General features: G+C 52.5%; 1 protein-coding gene across 1 annotated transcript; it reads right to left on the bottom strand.

Moving 5' to 3' along the window:
* Nucleotides 1-9,763: 9,763 nt before the first annotated feature.
* Nucleotides 9,764-14,216, bottom strand: LOC111141471 (potassium voltage-gated channel modifier subfamily S member 1). Its single transcript, XM_022494049.1, has 3 exons — nucleotides 14,168-14,216; nucleotides 12,711-13,744; nucleotides 9,764-10,234 (listed from the first exon to the last, which is right to left on the bottom strand). The coding sequence occupies exons 1-3, from the start codon at nucleotides 14,196-14,198 to the stop codon at nucleotides 9,764-9,766; spliced, it is 1,536 nt and encodes a 511-aa protein (XP_022349757.1). The 5' UTR covers nucleotides 14,199-14,216.
* Between the last annotated feature and the right edge of the window lie 7,979 nt (nucleotides 14,217-22,195).

The following is a 22,195-nucleotide window of genomic DNA, read 5'->3' as shown; positions in this document are numbered from 1 at the left end:
CTGCTCAGCCCCACAGTCGAATCCCACGGGACGGTTACATTGGTATAAGCTTGTTTATTAACCCCCGATGCTAAACCAGAGCTCATTTACATCTGAACACAAAGTACTTTGTACGGGTTTTGCTCTTAGTTTTCCAAGAATGAATGCTATGGAATGGAGGGACACTCGGCGTTCGCTTTGGGGCTTTCCCAAGAGCTGCCGGCCATGCGCGGGTGCGCTGGTGACATTCAAGCCGCTGATGCAAGACGACTCACCAAGATCCGTTTAGATTTATAGCTGTCCCACAGCCAGTCTGTGTCACGTGTCACACTCACAGCGAGTGTGTGTCCTGTGTCACACTCACGGTGAGTCTGTGTCCTGTGTCACACTCACGGTGAGTCTGTGTCTTGTGTCACACTCACGGCGATTTTGTGTCACGTGTCACATGGCGAGTCTGTCACATGTCACACTCACAATGACTCTGTCGTGTCACACGGCGAGTCTCACGTGTCACACTCAGGGCGAGTCTGTGTCACGTGTCACACGGCGAGTCTGTCACATGTCACACTCATAGCCAGTCTGTCACGTGTAATGAGTAAACGATCATTTCAGAGGCAGATGAAAGGCCACGAAGAAAATAAAACAGGAATGAGACTGAGCAATATGTCCACGTGTGCCATGTGTGTGAGCGCGTGTGTGTTCAGGTGCACACGTGTGTGCGCATACGCGCAGGCAGGTCTCTGAAGGGGATGGCTTTGGAGGTGGGACCTGAATGACATGAAGGAGCCAGACAGGCGGAACACACGGACAGTGTACAGCCCAGGCTGGAGGCACAGCAAGAACAAAGGCCCTGAGGCAAGGACAGACGTTTGGTCTGTTGTAGGGGCGGGGGTGGGAGGTTGGGGGAACCAGGTGGGGGGTATTAGAGAGGGCACAGATGGCATGGAGCACTGGGTGTGGTGCAAAAACAATGAATACTGTTACGCTGAGAAGAAATAAAAAATTAAAAAAAAAAAAAAAGAAAAAGGAGGGCTTCCGTGCCTGGAATGCAGCGCACAGACCAGACAGCAGGTGGCAGTGAGAGGGAGGGGTAAGTGAGGATGAGCGTGTGGAGACTTGTGGTCGGTGGGGAGGGGTCCGAGTGTCATTCCTGATGAGACAGAATCATCAGAGGGACCCCCCATCACCCTGTGCCCTGTAAGGGGTGCCCACTCTCAGCCAGCATGCGGCCTTACAGACAATGCAGCCGAGGACCAAGGTCTGATATATCCAGTCTGAGCTCAAACCCAGACCTCTTGACCCCGCCATTCATGCCGAGACCCCAACTGTGGCCCCAAGTATAGTGAACACCCCAAGAGTGAAGGTTAGCGATCTCCACACGTGCGGACCACTTCCCTCCCTCTGCTCAGAGTTGCTTTCCCATTCCCAAAGAGAACCAGAGCTCTGCTGGTTTCTGTTTCCTTCCTGTGCATTTCCAGTGTCCTTCCTAGCATTTATGATGCCAGACATTTTCACATACGTTACCTCACTTGAACTTGGCATCAACACTGTGAGGTATAGGTATCGTTCTATCAAGACAAGTGAAGACAAGACAAGTGAAGAAACAGGCTCAGAGACGCAAAGAAACCCAACCAAGACCACACAGCTTGTAAGTAGCTGGATTCGAGCACAAGTCCATCTGCCTCAGGGCCCATAGTCTTTCTTCTACACCACGCCATATTACTCATGTTCTCCCATCCGATTCAAGTAACTGTAGTAAATCCCGGCTTGAGAGTTACTCCTGGTGACCTCCGTTGAACTCTGGGTCCACTGTGTTGGGTTTCTGTCAATTGTAACTGAAGGATTCCTTACCCATCCAAGAAGGTAGGACAAGATGGGGGTGGGGGAGGGCTTTGGATACCAGCCTGAGTAGAGGATGGAGGTCGACCTTGAGACATGCTTCTTGGAGATCAAAGGTCCAACCCAGGATCAGGCACTGGGTAAGTAGCAGGGCCAATGTTGAGGTGTGTGCTATTCCCGTTCTTGAACTCATGAATTTCCTGAAGCTTCTGAACCCACTCCTTTTTGACAGGTTAATCACCAGTCTACATCCGCCCTTGTCCTCCTCTTCTTTTCTAGCAGAAAAGATTCTGGAAGACACTGTCCCTTTCATCTCAAAAGCTCCTGCCTTACAAGGTTAGCTTCTCAACTTACTTATTAAATTTCCTGGAGAATTCTTCCCATGCTCAGGCTCAGGTCCCGGCCGGCCTGGAATAGGAGGTCCGGTAGTCACCAAGGACCATCCCATGGAGCCAGTACCTGAAGGCCGTGTCCAGAGCATGAGGAGAAATTCATAATAGGAGCCCCACTTCAAAGCCATGCCTGGGGAGTTCAGTTTGTCTCATAGAGTGGGAACAGTGGGATGTGGTGCCCGGGGAGTATAGCCCCATATCAGGAGGCTCGAATCCCTGATGCGCCACTTTCTGGTCATCCCACTGTGAGCCACAGTGTCCTCAGCTGTCCAGAAATGATAATTTTATTTCATTGTTGCTATTGTGAGAAGTATATGAGATAATGGGCATGAAATCACGCTATAAACTGAGCGCCACATGCGTGTGAAGGGTGGTTATTAGCTGATAGGTCATCTTCACCCTTGGGAGCCTCAAGAAGTACCTCAGGAGGCAACCAGATTCCCTTCCACCCCCATTCTACTATGAGCACTCTATTTGGCCCTTATTTAAGCTAAAAAGCTCTTCTCTAAACAGAGAAACTCAGGTATGACCTTGGACCTCCCTGGGTCTCCGTGTTTTGATCTACAATGTGGGGCTGGGAAGGGAGAAGATCTTAAATTGGAGGAACGTGTCTCACTTACCAGGAAGTCTAGAAAATGCTCGATTCCCACATCAGCCAGTTCACATGATGGCTGCCATGTTCTCATAGACCCAACGCTCTGCTACAGTGGGTTGATCCAGTACCTCATCTGGAACTGGGCCAGTCAGCATCTCCGACGCATTTTTCAGCCTGGAACTGGGAAGGAGTTCTCTGGTGGAGGCGCCGCAAGATATGGAGCTAGGAGATGCTGTCTGCCCTGTGACAGAGTCAGCCAGTGTCTGTCTGTCTCTTTCCTGGTTTCTGTCGCTGCTGAAGCCAAGCTGCCCAGCTCCCACTCCCACTGGGTAGTATTATAAAAGATATTTGTCAGTTTTGCCCACCCAGGATCCCTTGCCCTCATTTTAATGAAAGCACCCCACTTTTTCTTCAGGAAACTACGCCTCCACTGTCTGTGTCCTGGGGAAACCATCTGTGGGAGTTCCTCCATCCTTTCCCCAGCCTTGGAATGGGCACATGACCTAAGCTAGTCCAGTTAGACTCTGTTCTCTGGGAATTTTTAGCTAGAGAAGAGTGTTGTCACTCAGGCATTTTAGCTGCAGGGCCCCTAACAAGGTGATCTGTGGGCTCTGAGCACCTCCATCCCCATGTTGCCTTCATTCCTTTCTCAAACCTGGTTGTTTAATTTGACTTTGACCTGATCTAGTATCTCTCCAATGCAGCCATTTTTTTGCTCAAGTTTTCCAGAGTTGGACTCTCTGTTTTGTAACCAAAGTCTCCTAACTCATAGACAAATTGGAAGCAGAATAGAGTTCTACTCCACAGCCTCCAGGAAGTGTGGGGTATTAAAAAACAATTGGGCTTTCCTGGGGTGAAACAGTGAATTTGAGGTTGTGCCCCGGCCCTGGAGAGCAGCCCGTGGGATGCAGCCGCGGAGGGCTGTTGCCCGCATTGCTTGGTGTCCTCTGACCACCGAGAATGAGGCTCTCAAAGAAAGGGCAGCTTCTGCCACAGTTCACTTTTAAGGAGATGAGGAATGCCCAGGCTGTGGGATAGAATGTTTTGTTTCAACTGCATAGAGTTATGTAAAGGCAGAGTCAACAAAACAAGCCCAAATATCGGCACGTGCATGTGTCGCAGGGGAGACACAGGATGAACTGTACAGCATGTCTGTGACTGCGGTGAAAGAACCTCATGACTTGCTGCAGGGCTGAGATCTCCAAAAACCAAAGCTGGTAACTGACTGTGCAGGGTGCTGTGCGGCTTCTGAGCAGTGGGACGGCCATACAGGGGATGTGGGAGAAACCCAGGGTGATCTCCAACACCGAGTGGAAGAATCCTGGACCCATACACAGCTACAGAAACTGTTCGTTGATACCAGCCAAAATCTGGGGAATATTTGTGGGAAAGAATTTTTGCGGTGCCTGATGAAGGAAGGGGAAATGTAACGTTGGACCAGACTGATCTTGATACTGATGTGTGGATCAGGGAGTCTGCATTCTCGGCGCTAGCTCCAGGAGCTGGCTGGGTTCTGACCATTGCTGGGTTGGCTAAAGCAAACTTGGACCAAATGCTGGCCCGTGTGAAATGAAATTTAAAGGCCAATCCCTTGACATCATAGAGAGAAAGGGATTCAGAGATTTCTGAAGATAGGAATGCTGGGTTGGATTTACTTTGTGCCTCCTTCCCTCTGTGTACCTCACTGGACCCAGAAACTTCACCTTTGCTTTGAGGAAAGTCATCAGGTGGGCTTGGTGAAGGGTTCCCTGACCTCCAAGGGAAGGAAGAATGCAGAGGTGTGGGAGACCAGGTGTTGGCATTTAGGTGCCTCAGAAATTAAGTGAAAATGGTCATCGTAATATTCAGCAGGTTCTGAGTGAGGCAGGATCTCTACTGTAGGACCCTGAGAAGGTAAAACTGACCACCATTCTGACTTAACTGTATAACCAGTAAAACATAAGAAACAAAGCAAAACAAAGCAAAGCAAAACAAAAAAAAATCGATCATCACCTAACACCTAGGCTTGAATTCATTTGTTGATCTAAAGTCCCTCCAATGAAGGATACACGACTTGCCCTTGGGGAAGGTTTCTGCTATGCTACTCCCCGAGTGTAATGTAAACATTTTTCTTGCCTTCTCCAAAAGGCCCCGTGGCCATTTACCATGCTAACTGGGTACTGAAGAGAGAGAAACATCCAGACTTTTCAGGGAGCTCTGGATAAAGAACTTTGAGCTAATACCAATTTCTTGGGTCTGAGAGTCCCACCCTACGTCCACCAACCCTGTGAAAAACAGTATTTTGGCCTTTGTCCCTATCACAGAGAGCTAGATCTCCCATCTCTGAGTGATAGTTGGAAAAGATCCCCACATTGGCTCCCTGACCCACGGAGGCATAACATAAAAGACCAATAGATCCAACTGAACGACTGTTCCGAAACAGAAAATTCAAAGCAATACCACAGCTTTGGGGAGCCTGCAGAGACAACCAAAGACCCTGGAGGGCGAGGACTCCCATCAAAACACCATTTGCTTCCCCCATTTGGCTGGAGCAAAATTGGCTGGTCCTGGAGGATGGCAGTGGGCTGCTGTAATCAAACGGCAATTCCAACTTCAGCGGCTGGGACAGACACGCGCCCCTCAGTACAGTCCCTGGAGTTCAGAGGCATCTGTTGGCTTCATGTTCCATTCCAAGAAGCAGAAACCGCTGGAAGCATTTTGCTATTCGTTGGAAGGGATAACAGTTTTCCTCTACTAGTCAACTCAGAAACACCTTAGCCTGCCAGACCTGCCCCGTCAAGACTTCGATGGTGCTTTTCCACAAGCCTGATCCACTACACTGATCCAATCACATTAACGGGTCCTGGAGCGCACCAAGGATGCTTTGGGTCATGTACATGATAGGTTCCTGATGTTAGAAACATTTCTCTCAACCGTGTGTCTGGGAAGGAGCGAGTGTGAAGTGTGCTGGGCGGCCAAGGGTGGGAATGCAGGGGACATCTGCTAGTTTGCCTAACAACCCTCCCTTTTATTTTGGTGATGTCACATGACCTCTTTGGGTCACTACCGGTCTTCCCTCCCATGTGGTCTGCTGCAGGTGTCAATCCAGGGGCCCTGCCCTCTGTCTCCACCGAGGAAGAGGCACGTGCCCCAAGCTACGCAAATCAAGCTCTCCGCTGGGATTGGGAACAGTGAGCAGAATGACACAGGGGAGGAAGGTGACGGAAGGCTGAGCATTTAGCTGGCAGTATCCCCAACAAAGGATTCATGAGTCCTACACAGAGGTCACCAGAGCTCCTCTCCTTCCTACATGTCCTGTGGCCGGCTCAGTCAGCTTTTTCTTCGACCGGGTGAACTCCACTGATACGCTTCTGTGGTGGGCTCAATGGTGGTCCCAAAGGTATGTCCACACCCTAATCTCTGGGACCTGTAAATGTTACCTTATTTGGAAAAAGGGTCTTTGTTGCAGATGTGATTACTTTAAGAGTCTGGAGATGAGATCAGCTTGGATCCACTGGGTGGGCCCTCCATGTCATCACTCGGGTCCTTCTGAGAGAAAAGCCCTGGGAGACTGGTGCACACAGAGGACAAGGGGACATCATGACCGAGGCAGAGAATGGAGAGACATGGCCATAAGCCAAGAACACTGGCAGCCACCGGAAGCTGGAAGAGGCAAGATGATTCACCCCTGGAACCTCCGGAGGGAGTGTGGCCCTCCTGACGCTTTGATTTTGGATTTCTGGCCTCCAGAACAGTCAGAGAAGAAATTTCTACTGTTCCAAGCCATCAGGCTTATGGCACTGCCTTATGGCAGCCGCGGGAAACACATACACCTTCCAGGAAATTCTTTCTTTTTCCATAAGACAGTTTCTTTTTTTAAAAGAATTTTTTTTTAAAAGATTTATTTATTCACTTTAGAGAGACAGAGTGAGAGCACAAGCAGGGGAAGGGGGAGAGGGACAGGGAGATGGAAACCTCAGGAGACTCTTCACTGAGCCCAGAGTCCAACACAGGGCTTGATCTCACGACCCTGACATCACGACCTGAGCTGAAACCAAGAGTAGGACGTCCAATAGCTGTGCCCCCCAGGGGTCCCAGAGTCCTTTTCTCTTGCTTGTAACTGAAGACCCTCATGGTAGCAGTTGCTCATCACTTCAGTCATCTAATGAATTACTCCTTTTGACCCGGTTAGTTCCAGCTGGATTCCTCTCCCTCCCAACCTGTGCCAAACCCACCGCTGGACCAAGAGAATGCGGATTCGGAGTCACTCTACGTATCCCTCACTCTCCCCGTTCACCCGGAAAGCCCGCCCGGCAGCCAGCCCTGGTACAGCCAGAAACAGGACCCTGGGCCCGGCCTCTTTAGCTGCATAACGGTTTTCTCCCACACCTGGGAGTGGGAGCGAGTGGTCGCTTTTCTGCCAGGACAGCCCACGACCTGGTAAGGGATGCAGGCCAGGTGAATCTCACCTGAGCTTGCCCTCCACTAGCTTCAGGGCCTTGTCTGTGGGGTCAGAAAGTCTGGAAGCTATCTGGCTCCTTGATATGTTCAGCCGTTCAGCAAGGGTGGTAGGGGGGGCAGCCGTCCCCACTCTGTGCCCCGACCTGGGCAGAGCGGGGCCTGGACGTTACACAGGGAGCATGCGGGAGGGCCAGTGTGTACACGGGGAGTCCCAAGCGGCCCCTTGGCTCCAGCCTCTGCTCAGTCTGGGGAGACCCGGATTCCTCTGCACATGGGGCCTGCACATGCCGTGCCCTCTGCCTGAAAACAATTCCTGGAGCCCCTATTGCCTAATTAACTATTCATCCGTGTAACGGCCACTGAAATCGAGAAAGTCTCCGAGAGAGTCTCCGAGACTTCTGTGCCCCGCCCTCGAGGAAGTCTTCTCTGACCCCCGTTCATGGTCCCTGCTACGTGACGTGCTTCTGGCTCCCTGTACCTAGTACAGCTCACTATTATGTATTCATGGGATCACTGGATTTAAATCCACCTCCCTTCCTCGTCTGTAAGCCTCACGGATACAGAAGTCTGTATTTTGTTCCCCACTATATCTTGTGAACTTAGCGAGCTGTGAATCAGAGGCAGGTGTGTGTGTCAAGACTATCTGAGAATGGTGGTGGTGGTGGTGGTGGTGGTGGTGGTGGTGGTGGTGGTGGTGGTGGTGGTGGTGTGTGTGTGTGTGTGTGTGTGTGTGTGTGTGTGTGTATCTCAGGAGCACACTATGGGGAATAGAGAGAATGTGCCTCACCCAAAGGCATTTGAAATAAAAATACATACTAAGGGGCCCCTGGCTGGCTCTGTCATTAGAGCATGTGACTCTTGATCTCAGGGTTGTGAGTTCAAGCCCCACATTGGGTGTAGACATTATTTAAAAATAAAATCTTAAAAAAACAAACAAAAAAATATAGAGAGACACATTGTTCAGCTAAATAAAACACGTCTGTAGGCCACGGGGAAGCCCCAGCTTGTGAATCATCCAAAAGGTATTTGCTGGATGAATGAAATAAGGACAGAGGGGTTGAAAGAACCGGAAGAGTATTCTGTTCGGTCTTGTCTACACCTTCTCAAGGGCAAGACCTCTGTCTGGCCATTTCCCCTTCCTCCCCAGGGCCCGGCACACAGTGTGCTGTACAAACCAGCTGATCTGTGAGTAGCGTTTCAGGGAATACCTTCCCCTCACGAGCCTGGGTTCAACCAGATACTGTCTTCCATGTTGAAGCTCTGCACGGCGGGACAGACAAGCGTAGCCAGGCGATGATGGGACGGAAATAGGTGTTTTAGGAACAGGATGTGAACGGGGCTAGGGGAACCCTTCCCTCCCAAATTTCTCAGCAAGTAGCGAGGATTCAGCGGGTGAGCATACGATGCCCCCGGCAGGGATGAGGGGGCTGGAGCTGGCTGAAAGGGGCGGAGGTCTCAAGCGTCTGCCTGGGTGGTAAGTCAAGGCAGGGCTGCAGCCTGCGCGGTAGGAAGAAGAGAGATGCCGAAGTCAGTCTGGGGGTGCCCAGGGGTCGCAGGTGTCCCTGCATAGCAGCCCCTTGCCGCCAACACTTCAGAGTTGAGCTGGCTTTAAGTCAGGGACTCCCTGCCCACTGCCTTTCACTTCCCTCTGGGGCACAGACTGTGACCACCTGTCAGATGGGCCAAGGTCTGGAGATGGGGCAGGGGGGTGTCCTCTTCACACATCACGTCCTAGGATGGGACAGGCCAGGACCCCCTCAGAGTCTGCACCTCAAGCCCGCCCTGGCAGGAAGCTGCAGGACTCCTGCAGGACAAACCTTACCCACCAGCTAAGGAGACCGCTCCTCTCCCTTCCTCCCAGCCCTCATCTTTGAGAACTGACTCTCGTTGGAAGTTCCTGGAAGGGAACCACAGCTGAGGGGCAGCACTCCTCCACCAGAATCCCGTCTGGTCCTTCCCCTAGACTGGACAGAGGGTTTGAGCCCAGCGAATCAACTCTGGAGATCCGTGAACCCCGGAGAAGGAAATGCGAACTCCGTGAGGGCAGAAGAAAGATGGTGTGCGAGGAACATCGGTCTTGGCAGAGCAGTGAGCCTGGAGTCCAAACCTGGCTCCACCACCACTAGTTCGGTGACACTTGGGCAAGTCCTGACACCTGGCTGGGCGTCAGTTTCGTCATTCTCTGATACGGGGCCAAGTAGGCTAGGGCCGACGGGCGGTAGATGCTCAGGAACCGTCAGCAGCCTTCCAGCTTTCTCTTTGGCGCATGCCTGCTTCACGGGGAGCTGGGAGGTCCAGGCATGGGGCTCTTTGGGCTGTTCTCCAGGCTCAAGAACACAGGGCAACACTATCCTGGCCCGGGACTTTGGGAGGAACGGAGCTGGCTTCTGGGACTCATTCCTCACGGTGGGTGAGCAGCCCTGAGCCATCAGGCCGCCACGGATGCCGTAAGCAGGGAGGGATCACTGCTGGTTCAGCTGACTGTAGGGTGTGGGAAGGGGGACACAAAGCCTTGGCTTTAGCAAACCTGAGAGTCTGGGGGCCCACGGGGGGCCTGGGCCTCCAGGTCTGTAGACCTTCCCTCCTGGGAGGTCTCACGGGACGTCTCCAGAGACACCTCGGACACCCCGTCAACACTGCTCTGCAAGTCCTCAAACTCCCGGGGGTCGCTGTTGCGCACGGCGGCCTCCAGAGCCCTCTGGCGGCGGTAGAAGTGAGAGAACTTGTTGAAGATGATGGTGATGGGGAGCGCCACCACCAAGATGCCCCCCAGGATGCAGCCTGAGGCCGCCAGCTTGCCAGCCACCGTCACAGGAACCACGTCCCCGTAGCCCACGGTGGTCATGCTCACCGTGCCCCACCACCAGCAGGCGGGGATGGTGTCAAAACCTACGTCCTCCTCCTTCTCAGCTGTGTAGGCCACACCGGAGAACACGGACACCCCCACGGCCAGATACAGCAGTAAGATGCCCACCTCGCGGTAGCTGTGCTGGAAGAGAGTATAGGAAGCCAAGTCAGAAGTGGGTGGGCCCACAGACCTGGTATGGAGCATATGGGGGAAACTGAGGCCCAGAGAGGAGAAGGGGCAGGTCCAAAATCAAAGAGCAAAGTAGAGCTGGTGCCAAGACCCAGGTCCCTTGACTCCAAGCTAAGCTCTTTCAACCACAAGAGGCGGCCGGCTCCCTGGGAGTGAGCATGGAACTAATGTCTGTTGTCCAGGATGCTGGCTAAGCCACAGTGGTTTCTTCTACTGAAGGGGGGGACGGTGGCACCAGCCAGTTAATAACAAGCTTGTGATTTCTACACCATAACAGAACCAACGGAGAACCACAGTCTGTATTCTGCAGATGCAAAGGGTTGGTTTCATGTGCTTTTGGCTGGTCTACCTCCTTTCTGACAAGTACAAAAATACACTCTGCCTCTCAAGAAAGCTGACAGGATATATGTTCCCCAGACCACCCACTGCACGCATCTGCCTGTGGGTATATCCACAGACGTGTGCTCTGCCCCTGAGGTCACGCAGCGATCCTCAAACAGGGCAATCCGCCCTCCAGGGTACATATGGCAATACCTTTTTTTTTTTTTTTAAGATTTTATTTATTTATTTGAGGGAAAGAGAGTACAAGTGCAGGGGAGGGGCAGAGGGAGAAAGGAGCCTAAAGTGGGACTCGATCCCGGGACCCCAGGATCATGACGTGAGCCAAAGGCAGATGTTCAACCAACTGAGCCACCCAGGCACCTCAGCATATGGCAATGTCACAACTGGGACAGCTGGGCTGCCAGCGTCCACTGGGAGGAGGCCAGTGATTCTGCCAAACATCCTACAATGCACAGGACAGTCTCCCCCACCTCCGGACACACAGCCAAGAAGTCTCTCTCCCCAAATGTCAGTTGTGCTGGGGCTGAGACCCCTGGTCTAGAATTGTAGTCTCCTAGTCCCAAACTGTAACGTGTGGAGGAATCATGCTGGGATCTTGTTTAAAAGGCAGAACTCAGTTGAGTGGGTTGAGGGTAGAGTCAGAAATTCTGCACTTCTAGCAGCTTCCAGGTACTGAGAAAGCTGCTGCTGGTCAGGGGCCTCATTTTGAGTAGCCAGGAGTCTGACACCTGAGTCCTGGACCCTGGTAGCCTCAATCAATGCTCTTCTCCCTCTTTGCAGAAAAAGCTGGTGGCACCGGGCCCTGGCTCCCTGCATGGCTGGAGGCAAGGCAGAGCTCTGGGGCGAAGGGATCTTCCCCGGAGAGATACTGAGTTCAGGGATGTGGCTAATGGAAGTCCTTGTACCTGCCCACTGCCCCCCCAAATTCTCCTCACATCAGCCTGCCTGTACCAGCATCCTGGCTGCCTTGCCATGAGGGCATGGAAAAGGATTTACAAAGTCAGGGGGGAGGGGGCTTTCCTCGAGATCCTTAGGGGGGCTGCCTAGAGCTGTAGGAGAAGGAGCAGGAGGCACTGGAGTCAGGCACAGCTGGATTCTTCTCTGGGCTCTGCAACTTACTGAGGGATCTCTGACAAGTCCTGTCACCTCCCAGAGCCTCAGTTTCCACATCTGCTATGTGGTGACAATACTCCTGGCCCCAGCTGGAACCCCTCCTATTACCCTGGGACAAAGTTCAAAATCCTGCACCAAGAGTCCACGGTCCCTCAGTACCCCGTCCCACGCACCTCTTCAACCTCATCAATGGACACCCCTCCTCCCGTGTCCCCTCCCGGTGATCATCCTTTCGCTCTCCAGGCCTCTGCCCAAACTGTTCAAATTTCCTCTGTCCCCACACCAGGCTGAGTTCACCCCTTCAAGGTTAAGCTGGCCAGAGCAGTGACGCACCCCCCAGGGCAGGGCCTGGCACCAGAAGGGTGCTCAGTAAATTGCAACCAGGTTTTAGAAAGCCAACTTTCCGACCTCAGGTTCTTCAGCTCCTGGAAGGAAATAAATAACCACATCTTCCTGAGGAAGTTGTCCTGAGAATGACACCAACAGTGGATGTAAAACTGGCACGGAATTAGCACTCAGTGTTTGTTCTGGGGCTGCTGCTGGACTTGGCCTGTCAAGGGTGACCTACCATATCTGTGCCCCCGGATAAGGCCAGAAGAAAGGCTCAGCAGAGAAGCCAGTTAGCATCCTGCTTTGCAAATTTCTGCACTATGTATTATCTGATGTTTGACAGACCAAAAGTGACCTCTGTCTAGTGGTTTTTTTTTTTTCTTTTTAAAAAAAGAAAAGCAAAGCTCTGCCTTGGCTTTCAGTTTTCACCCCAGGAAAGAGCTGTTGGGAAGAGCAGAGGGGATGGGAAATGTACACCCAGCGTCCAGCCCTGTGCCTGGCACAGAGGGTGTTGCCTGGGTTCACTGTGTGCCTGGACACCGCGCACCTCGAAGTTCACCGGCTAACTTGCCCTTTGGTCACCCGCGGATCCCCCTGCCCCGCAGCCCCGCCTCGCCCCGCTCTCCAGCTCCAGGAGCCCTACCTTGAGCGTGGCGCCCAGCGAGCGCAGCCCGGTGGAGTGGCGCGCCAGCTTGAGCACGCGGAAGATGCGCATGAGGCGGAACACCTGCACCACCTTGCCCAGGTCACCGAGGTCCTCGCCGCTCGCGCCGCGCCGGTTGCCGAGTGCCACGCCGGCCAGCAGCGTGAGATAGAAGGGCAGCACCGACACGATGTCAATGAGGTTGAGCGGGTGGCAGAAGAAGTTGCGCGTGCTGGGCGCCAGCAGCAGCCGCGACGACACCTCGAAGCTGAACCAGGCGATGCAGAAGTACTCGAGGTGCCGCAGCACTGGGTCGTCGCGCACGCCGTCCGGGCCGCGACCCGCGGCCACCGCGGCCACCGCGGCCGCCGCCTCGCGGGCCTGGTACTCAGGCAGGCTGTGGATGCACATGGCGGCGATGGAGGCCAGCACCACGCCGATGGAGACGCAGCTGAAGAGCTTGCTGGGCAGGGAGTAGCCGGGGTTCTCCATGGTGAGCCACAGGCGCCGGCGCAGGCGGCCGCACCGCGCGGCCCCGTAGCGCGCCAGCTCGCGCTGCACGTCGGAGATCTCGTCGGGGCACGGGTCCACGCTGCTCGGCGTGTCGCTGTCCTCGTCCCAGTCGCGCGGCCGCGCCACGCGCCGCTCCAGGTAGCGCGCGCGACAGCAGGCGGCCAGCGCGCTCTCGCCCAGGCCCCAGTAGTCGGCCTCCTGACCGAAGGCGAAGACGCACAGCTCGTCGAGCACGTGCAGGCGGCCGGTGCGGTAGAAGTGCAGCAGGCCCAGGAAGAAGCCCGGGTGCCGGTCGAAGTAGAACTCGCGCGCCGCCGCGTCGTAGTCGTCGCACAGGCGCCGCGCCTGCTCCTCCGACGCCGCCGCCTGCAGGCGGCCCAGCCGCGTGCCCGGGAAGCGCGCCAGTGCGCGTGCGCTCAGCCGCCGCCGCACGCCGCCCACGTTCACGCGCAGCGCCTCGTCGCTCCGCCGCCAGGGCACGCGGGCGCCGGGTCCCGGGGACTCGCTCACCATGGCCTGAGGACACAGGGACAGGAGTGCTGCGGGGGGGGGCCCCCGGGGATCCGGGGCTAAACCCCCTGTCCCCTCCACCGCTCTGGTGTGCGGCAGGCGCACAGGAGGTGTCAAGTACCCTCTGCTCTCAAAATTCAGGCTTGGGTTTGACTGCCCCGTACTGCCCGACCGAGGGTCTTTGGCCAAATCATGGAGTCTTCCCACCCCCATTTCATATGCACAGAAAAAATGCTGAGATCTATCTTGGGGGAGGGGATTATGAAAATGACTGAATGGTAGGGTATCCCGGCACCCCCCTCGGGGCCGGTGCTCATATAGGATTCTCTCCCTTTCCCAAATTTGGATTGTCATATGCCAGGGGTTTACTGTGGGCTCTTGGACACACCAGCACTCTGATCCTCAGTTTTCTCCTCTGCAAAATGAGGGTAGTAATGCGGACCACCCAAGGGGGGTTGGGAGCATCAGTAGAGACCCGTTATTCTTAAAAGTGTGTCCCCTCCACTGGCAGCATCATGCCACCTGGGAATTTGTCAAAGCTGCAAATTATCAGCTGGCTCTAGACTTAGTGAATCCGAAACTCAGGATGGATTTCCGCAGTCTGTGTTTTAACAAGTGTGGAGGGTGACTCTGATGCATGGTCAAATTTGAGAGCCATGGGCTTAGACCATTTAAGGCATCCGTGGAGTCAATCAGATGTAACACTGACTTTCTTCTGTGACCAAAGGCAAGTCATGTCACTTCCCTGATCTTCTGTCAAGTCGAGATAAATATAGCCACCTTCAAGTGTGGTTAAAAGATTAAACGAACTATTGTGTTTATGAGGCCTGAAGGGGTTCAGTAAATTATCCATCTGTTTCACTGTTGCCCTGAGTCAGTCAAACCCGGGATTTGTCTCCACCCGCTGATGCACCTAGGGCCTCAAGGAAAGGTGTTTTTCTCCAGGTCTTGGTTTCCTACACAGTGCACACTGCAGACAAAAGCACCTACCCCCAAGGCAGGCTGGAGGACTAAAGTAGCTTGTGGAAAGTGCTCCGCCTTTCTGATACCAGAAAATGTTAGATCCTTCCACTGCCCACGTCTCCAAGCTCTGGCGGAGCTGAGGGCTAGTGACTCACTTCCTGATCCTGGGTAATCCCATCTGCACCATCCCGTCAGTGATGCCTGCTTCCCAGGATGGACAGGGGATTGGATGTACATCAAGCAGCTGGCCCCGTGCCTGACAGCGAGTCAGGTGAGGTACCCTTCACTTACCCTAGGCTTGGAGTTAAGCTGGTCAGGATAAGGGTAGTGTCCTCAGCTCTGTCACTTCTGTGTCCTCCGGCCAGGCTCCTCCCACTCTGAGCTTTGGCTCTTCTATCTATAGAACAGGGAGAATAGCACTTGGGTTACTGTGAGTGTGTGTGTGAAGCCCCTAGAACACAGTAGGTGCTCAATAAATGTCAGTCCTTTGCACTTTCTTCTGGTCAGACCTGGGTTCAAATTCTGAGTCTGCAACTTACTGTTGACCCTCGAGGGGATCCATTCTGAGCTTCAGTTTCCCCATCTGTAAAATGGGGGACATCACACTTTCCTTGAGAGGGCATGAGGATTAACTAGGGTAGGATGTTTATGGGCAGGACAGTGGCCCCTGGTACAGAATCCGTGCACAGTGAGTACCTGGGACACAGACAGGATGTAGCTCCGCTCCCACCTCCTCCACTGCACCTGGTGTCAAAAGATGAAACTTCCGACCCAGTTGCATCACCCATTAGCGGCATGACTGTGGACAAATCCCTTTCTCTTTCTGGATCTCACCCTCCTGCTCTATTGGGGTAATTAATTCAATAAACCTTCCCCAATAAGAATCTGAATATCAGTAAGAAAGATTAAATGAGCTGCTCAGCCTCACCCACCTAGTCCAGGGCACAGTTTAGGTTGGAAACTAGGCTTTCCCATTCAAGGCTCTCTCCACACACGTCCTTGGAGCACCTACTATGTGCTGGTCCACTCGCGGGGCTCCATACACACTTTACTAGGGTTAATGCCTAGACCAACCCTGCCAGGGAGGTTTTCTAATCCCATTTAACGGATGAACCAACAGGACAGACCCCAGAGTTTGGCCGCCCCACAGGGGTCCCCCTGGGTGTGGTAGGGGTGGTCTCCCCAAGGGGGCGCGGGACCGGAACCCCGGCGGCCCCCTCCGCCCACTCTGCAGCCCCCGCCCCTTCCCGGGCCACGCCCCTCCCGAGGGAGGTTCCTTACCTGCGAGGCCCCTCGGGGCGCACCCGCCGGGCGCTTCTGTCCCGGAAAGCAAAGCCGCTGAGGCCGGGGAGCCGCTGGCCGGCCGGGCTCGTCTCTGCCCCTGCTGCCCCGCGGAGCGTCGCTGCTGCCGGAGGCCCCGCCGCCCCGTCCTTCCCTGTCTTCCTCTGTCCCCCGCAGCGGAGGCCACATCGATCGCTGCCGGGGGAGAGAGGGAGGGAGACCGCGGGCTGCCGGAGGCGGTGATTTCTATTCCTGACTCGATTGGGTGGGGGTGGTGTCTGGAGACTGGGCCGAAGAGCCAGGACATCCTCCCCAGTCAGGGACCAGGGGAGGTGGGGTCATTTAGAGGAAAGGGATCCCGCGAGGGAGGGAGTTCAGTCCGGAGAGTCGCGGAGCATCGCTGACAAAGAAAAAAAAAAAACAACAACGGCAGTAATAATACCTTCCGTAAAACTGCGTCCTCACAATGTGCCAGGTACTCTGCTTCAGGTCACTTATCCTAGTTATTCCTGACACAAACTTGACAGGGACAGATGAGGCTCAGTCACCTGTGCAGGTCACTTAGTTTGGCTTTGTGGATTTGGGATTGGAACTCGTGTCTCCCAGGACTGCAGGCGGAAATCTGCATCCGGGAGTTGGAGGAGGTGGCCACATTCCCCCAGAGTCCCCAGGGCTGTGAAGCTTGGAGCAGATATTTTGCTCCCCTCAAAGTTCTGTCTCCCCGCCCGGCCATGCCCCCCCCCCGCCCCATTTCTGCCTTCCAAGTGGGTTGGGATGGTGAAGGAGAACTGTGCCAAAGAGCTTTGACAAGGTTACATAATCCCTGGAGCCTGGCTAGCTCAGTGGGTGGAGCGTGTAATCTCCGGGTTGTGAGTTCCAGCCCCATGTTGGGTATAGAGATTACTTAAAAATAAAATTTAAAAAAAAAGGTTATATAATCCACAAGCATTTATTGAGTGTCTCCTCTGTGTCAGGCTGGAGAGAGGTGCTGGAGACTAGGACCTGGATATAAGCAGGGATTCCCACTTCACAGATATTACTATTAATAATAACAATAACCGACATTTATTGAGACCTTGCCTTGGGGCTAGTATCCCACAAGCCTCATCTCATTTATGCTGCCAGTATTCTGTGGATAGGTGCTATTATTCCAATCTCAAAGACAAGAAATGCAAGGCTTCCAGGGTGAGGTGACTCGCCCAAGGTCATACAGCTGACTTTTGAGACCTCTAGAACAGAACTGTCCCCTAGATAGAGTTTGAGCCACATATATGATTTTAAATTTCCGGATAACATTAAAACATAAAATAAATAAAAAGAAACAGATGAAATTCATTTTTTGGTAATATATTTTATTTAACCCGGTATATTTAAAATCATACCGTTTCGACATGGGATCAATAAAGACATTACCGGGGCGCCTGGGTGGCTCAGTGGGTTAAGCCTCTGCCTTCGGCTCAGGTCATGGTCTCAGGGTCCTGGGATCGAGCCCCACATCGGGCTCTCTGCTCAGCGGGGTGCCTGCTTCCCTTCCTCTCTCTCTCTGCCTGCCTCTCTGCCTACTTGTGATCTCTGTCTGTCAAATAACTAAATAAAATCTTAAAAAAAAATAAAGACATTACCAAGGAGGTATTTAATATTTTTCATTTTGTACTAAGTCTGGGAAATCCAGGATATTCAAATTACCACAAACTTAGCAACTTAAAACAATACAGATTTATTACCTCACAGTTCCTACAGGTCACAAATCTGAGCACACCATGACTGAATTCTCTACCCAGAGTCTCAACACGTTAAAGTCAAGGTGTCAGCCAGGGCTGTGGTTCTCATCCAAAGTTTCACTTCTGAGCTCACAGATTGTTGGTGGGATTCATTTCCTTGCTGCTGCAAGACTGAGGTCACCTTTTCCTGCTGGCTCTCTGCTGGGGATCACTCGCAGCTTCTACAGGCTGCCTGCAATTCCTTGCCACGTGGCCCATGGGCAGTTCACAACATGGATGTTTGCTTTCTTTCAGGCAACCTGGAGTGTTGACTTCCTCTTCTTCAACCAGCCAGAGAAAGTGCTCTGCTCTTAAAGGACTCACCTGCTTAGGACAGGCCCACCCAGGACAGTCTCCCTTTCCTCAGAGAACACATTTTACATATTCCACTTACACTCAAGAGGAGGAGATGATATAGGGGGGGAGAAGGAGAGGAGAGGGTCCCTGGGAATCATCTTAGAATTCTGGCTCCTATATCCACGTACAGTGAATCTCATTTGGATTAATCACATCTCACATGCTTATTGCCCTCATGTGGCTAGTGGCCGCCATATTGGACCATGTACCTCTAGGCTCTTCCACTTCAGTCCCTCCCTCCAAGTAAGAAGTTAGAGCAGGATGTTTGCAATCATCTTGCCTAATTACCTCGTTTTTTCAACAAAGAAAATGAAGCAGATCTGTGGAGAAGCAGATCTCCCATTTCCTGGTCCAGTACTAGTAGCCTTCACTGCCCCCCAAAACTTAGGGGGTACCTCCGTCCTGGAGTTGAGCAGTAGTTTCCAAAAAGAGAAAAGACAGACCTCTTTCCCAAGGGCAGAAGACATGGAAACTGGGATCTGGTTTCATCCCCTGATCACAACTAGGATCTGGTTTCCTCCCCAGATCATGTGAGAAGTACATGCAGTGTTAGATTAATTCATGAGTGATAGGAATGGGAAGAGGGACATTATGGACCTCTGAGGCTAAAGTGGGTAGCCATACCCATTATGTGCCATGAATGGGCTATGCCCAAAATTCTCCTTCAGTCCCTGGCTGGAAACGCCCATCTGAATCCATGAGGTTTTACCCTAAACAGTAAGCTTGATGTTGCAAAAAGTACAGAAATTTTTGTAATTAAGTAGACTAGCTGTGAGAAGCAGCTTCTAAAATGTGTCCCAGTGATGTCTCCCTCCTGATATTCACGCCATTGTGTAATCCCTTCCCCTGGAGCCTGGGCAGGATTTCCTGATTTGCCTCTAATGAGCAGAATATGGCAAAGGTGAGGGAATGTTGCTTCCAGGATTAGGTAACATAAGGTTGACTTCCTGCTGTTTTCAATGGAGCAGGGTGCCATTCTGGCAATGACCAGAGGGCAACTTCTGGCCAATGACGAACTAGAAACTGAGGAAACCAATCCTGTAGCTCTCATGGAACTGGAGTTCTGCCAGCAACCATATGAACTTGAAAGTGGATCCTTCAAGACTCCGTTAAAACTCCAGCCCCTGGCTGCACACCTTTATTTCAGCTTTGTGAGCCCCTGAAGCTGAGGACCCAGCTAAGTGGTGCCAGAAACTACGAAATAACAAATGTGTGCTGTTCTAAGCCGCTGCAGAAGTGGTAATTCGGTACCCGGGAAAAGATGATGAATACATTGGGTTTGCAGCCTGCCTTTACCGCTGAATGCCTATGGGATCACGAGCCAAGTGATGTCTCCCCTTGGATTCTTACCTTCCTCATCTGTAAAATGGGAACAACGACCACCTTTCAGGAGTGTGCTGAGCAGGAGCACATGCCGTTTCCTCTCCAGGAACAAACTCTTCCCCCTTCCTTTACCCAGCATCTCAGTTATGAGTCACTGTAGTTCCAAGAGCACAAAGTGACCCACGGTGGCCTCTCTGGAGAGGAGGTGATTTTTCCCACAGTCCAGGTACAGCCGCCCAGAAACGGCTCTGAAGACCCAGGCTCCTTGACTTTTCCTCCCCTGTTCTTCTTGTGTGGCTCTCATCCCTGTAACAGGGGAGGCCCGTGTTTTGTCCATATAGCCTCGGATCCCTTTGCCACCTTTGTGCACACTGGCTCCTGGCACGCTTTCCCTCCTGATAGCTGGTATCCGTATTTCTTTGTCAAAGGGTCCTGGAGCCTGCAGCAGCTCGCTCTGCCTGCCACAGGGAGAGCCTGAAGTGCCTGGGAATCAACGTCCTCCTGCCCAGAGTTGTTACCTGATGACTGATGGGTACAGAGACATTAATGCTCCAACTCTTTTGCTCCACGGGACAGCTCTAAAGAGTCACCTGCTCTTGTCTCTAGAACCCCTCCCTTCTCCCCTTCCTGCTTGTTGTCACACCCCTGCTAGCCTCCCCTCCCCCTACCACCCTCTGGGATACCTCTCTACTCCCAGACCCATTCTTCCCGGAACATTTCCAAACCATCACTATCTTATGAATCTTCATCTAAAGATCTGCTTTCAGGGACCCCACCTAAGACAATCCTTAAGATCACCAGATAGCTGTTCCAGCTGCAGCATCCATGTTCCAGAATTCTGGACAAAGTACAAATGGATGATGGGCAAGAGACAGATCTGTCTCATCTGGTAAGACCAAGGGCTTCCTAGGAAGCCCCTCCCAGTACTTCCCCAAACTTCTGACTGGCCAGTCCTGGGTCTCATGGTCATCTCTAGCTGCAAGGGAAACACTTTTTTTTTTTTAACTTAATTTTTACTTTTTAAAGTTAGCGTATAATGTTCTTGTAGTAAATCTTAAGTTACAAATGAATTAAATTTTTACAAATGTGTACATCCACGTGAATGCTGCCCAAGTCAAAATATAGAATGTCACCAGCATCCCAGTAGGCTGGGGGAAGGCGGGAGATGGCTGGATGTTTCCAAATGGGGACATTTCTGTGGGTAAGGAAGAAGGGGAGAATGGATGACTCGCAGTGTCATGCTTGGCTAACTCCTACTTAAATTCAATATCCAATACTCAATATTTCAATATCACCTCCTTCAGGAAATCTCTGGTCTCCAGGCTGAGCTAGGTTTCCCCCGGCATCCCACAGTCTCCTGAGGAGGACCTTGTCCACCTCTGTAGCTGGGGCTTCGTCCTATCCTCTAGGGCATGAGCTCTGTGATGAAACCCTCTAGAGCCCCTCCTAAGTGCTCAGCAAACTTTGAATGAGTGAGGGAGGAAAATAGGATTGGAGGCTGAAGACCCAGCATCCTGGACACAGATGTCCAGCCTCCCAGAACCCTTTCCAGAAGGGCAGTGGAGATGGAGCTGGAGGGACTGGACTTTGATGGCTGAGGACAGAGTTGGCACTGCCAAGCCCAATGCCCAGACCCGAGGGAGCAGGTAGCTAGTTGGCCAAGAAGCGAAGCAGGAGACTCTGGGAGAGACTGTGTAGATGCTGCCACCTATAGCCAGAGAAGCCCTGGCCTGTGACTCGTCACCTCCTGCTGCTCCAGGATCCTAGCTCAGGGCTCAGGGCCTCAGTTCAGCCCTGGGCACCTAAGCAGCTGCATTCTAACCTGCTGGCCTGGGATCCTTCTCCTGGGGCCCCCTAATTTTCCTCCTGACTCCTTTCAGGAAAGAAACTCAGGGCAGTGCACTGGGTTCCAGCTGCCTGGAACTGAGACTGGTCACTTAACCTTCTTGGCTCTTTGGGATCCCATGTCTCAGATGTGCAAACTGAGTCTTTAGAGCTGGAAGGAATTCTCAAAGATGGGATGTAATTAATGTCGTCAGTAAGGATGTCACCTTTGGCACCCCGCTGCTGGGCTTTGAATCCCAGCTCCACTACTTACCAGCTGTACATCCTGGCCAAATCGACCTCGTTGTGCCTCAGTTTCCTCATATGTGCAATGGGAGAAAATGACGAAGCCTACACAGTGAGGCTGTGAGGACGTAATGAGATTGTATGTGAAGTAATTAAAGTGACACCCAGCACAGAGTCAGGGCTTTCATTTCAGTTGTTGCTGATTTTATTAGTAGCTGAGGGGGAATACAATATGGCTGAATCCTGGCTACTTCGCCTCTTAACTGGGAGTCTTGGGCAAGTCTCTCTCTCTTTTTTTTTAATTTTATTTTTTATAAACATATAATATATTTTTATCCCCAGGGGTACAGGTCTGTGAATCACCAGGTTTACACACTTCACAGCACTCACCATAGCACATACCCTCCCCAATGTCCATAATCCCACCGCCCCCTCCCAACCCCCCTCCCCCCATCAACCCTCAGTTTGTTTTGTGAGATTAAGAGTCACTTATGGTTTGTCTCCCTCCCAATCCCATCTTGTTTCATTTACTCTTCTCCTACCCCCTTAACCCCCCATGTTGCATCTCCTCTCCCTCATATCAGGGAGATCATATGATAGTTGTCTTTCTCCGATTGACTTATTTTGCTAAGCATGATACCCTCTAGTTCCATCCACGTCGTCGCAAATGGCAAGATTTCATTTCTTTTGATGGCTGCATAGTATTCC

The sequence above is a fragment of the Enhydra lutris genome, unplaced genomic scaffold, assembly GCF_002288905.1.
Source record: "Enhydra lutris kenyoni isolate GAN:26980312 unplaced genomic scaffold, ASM228890v2 scaffoldscaffold6, whole genome shotgun sequence".
Classification (NCBI taxonomy): Eukaryota; Metazoa; Chordata; class Mammalia; order Carnivora; family Mustelidae; genus Enhydra; species Enhydra lutris.
Note: the sequence above shows the minus strand (reverse complement) of the source record. Positions and strands in the feature narration are given on the sequence as shown.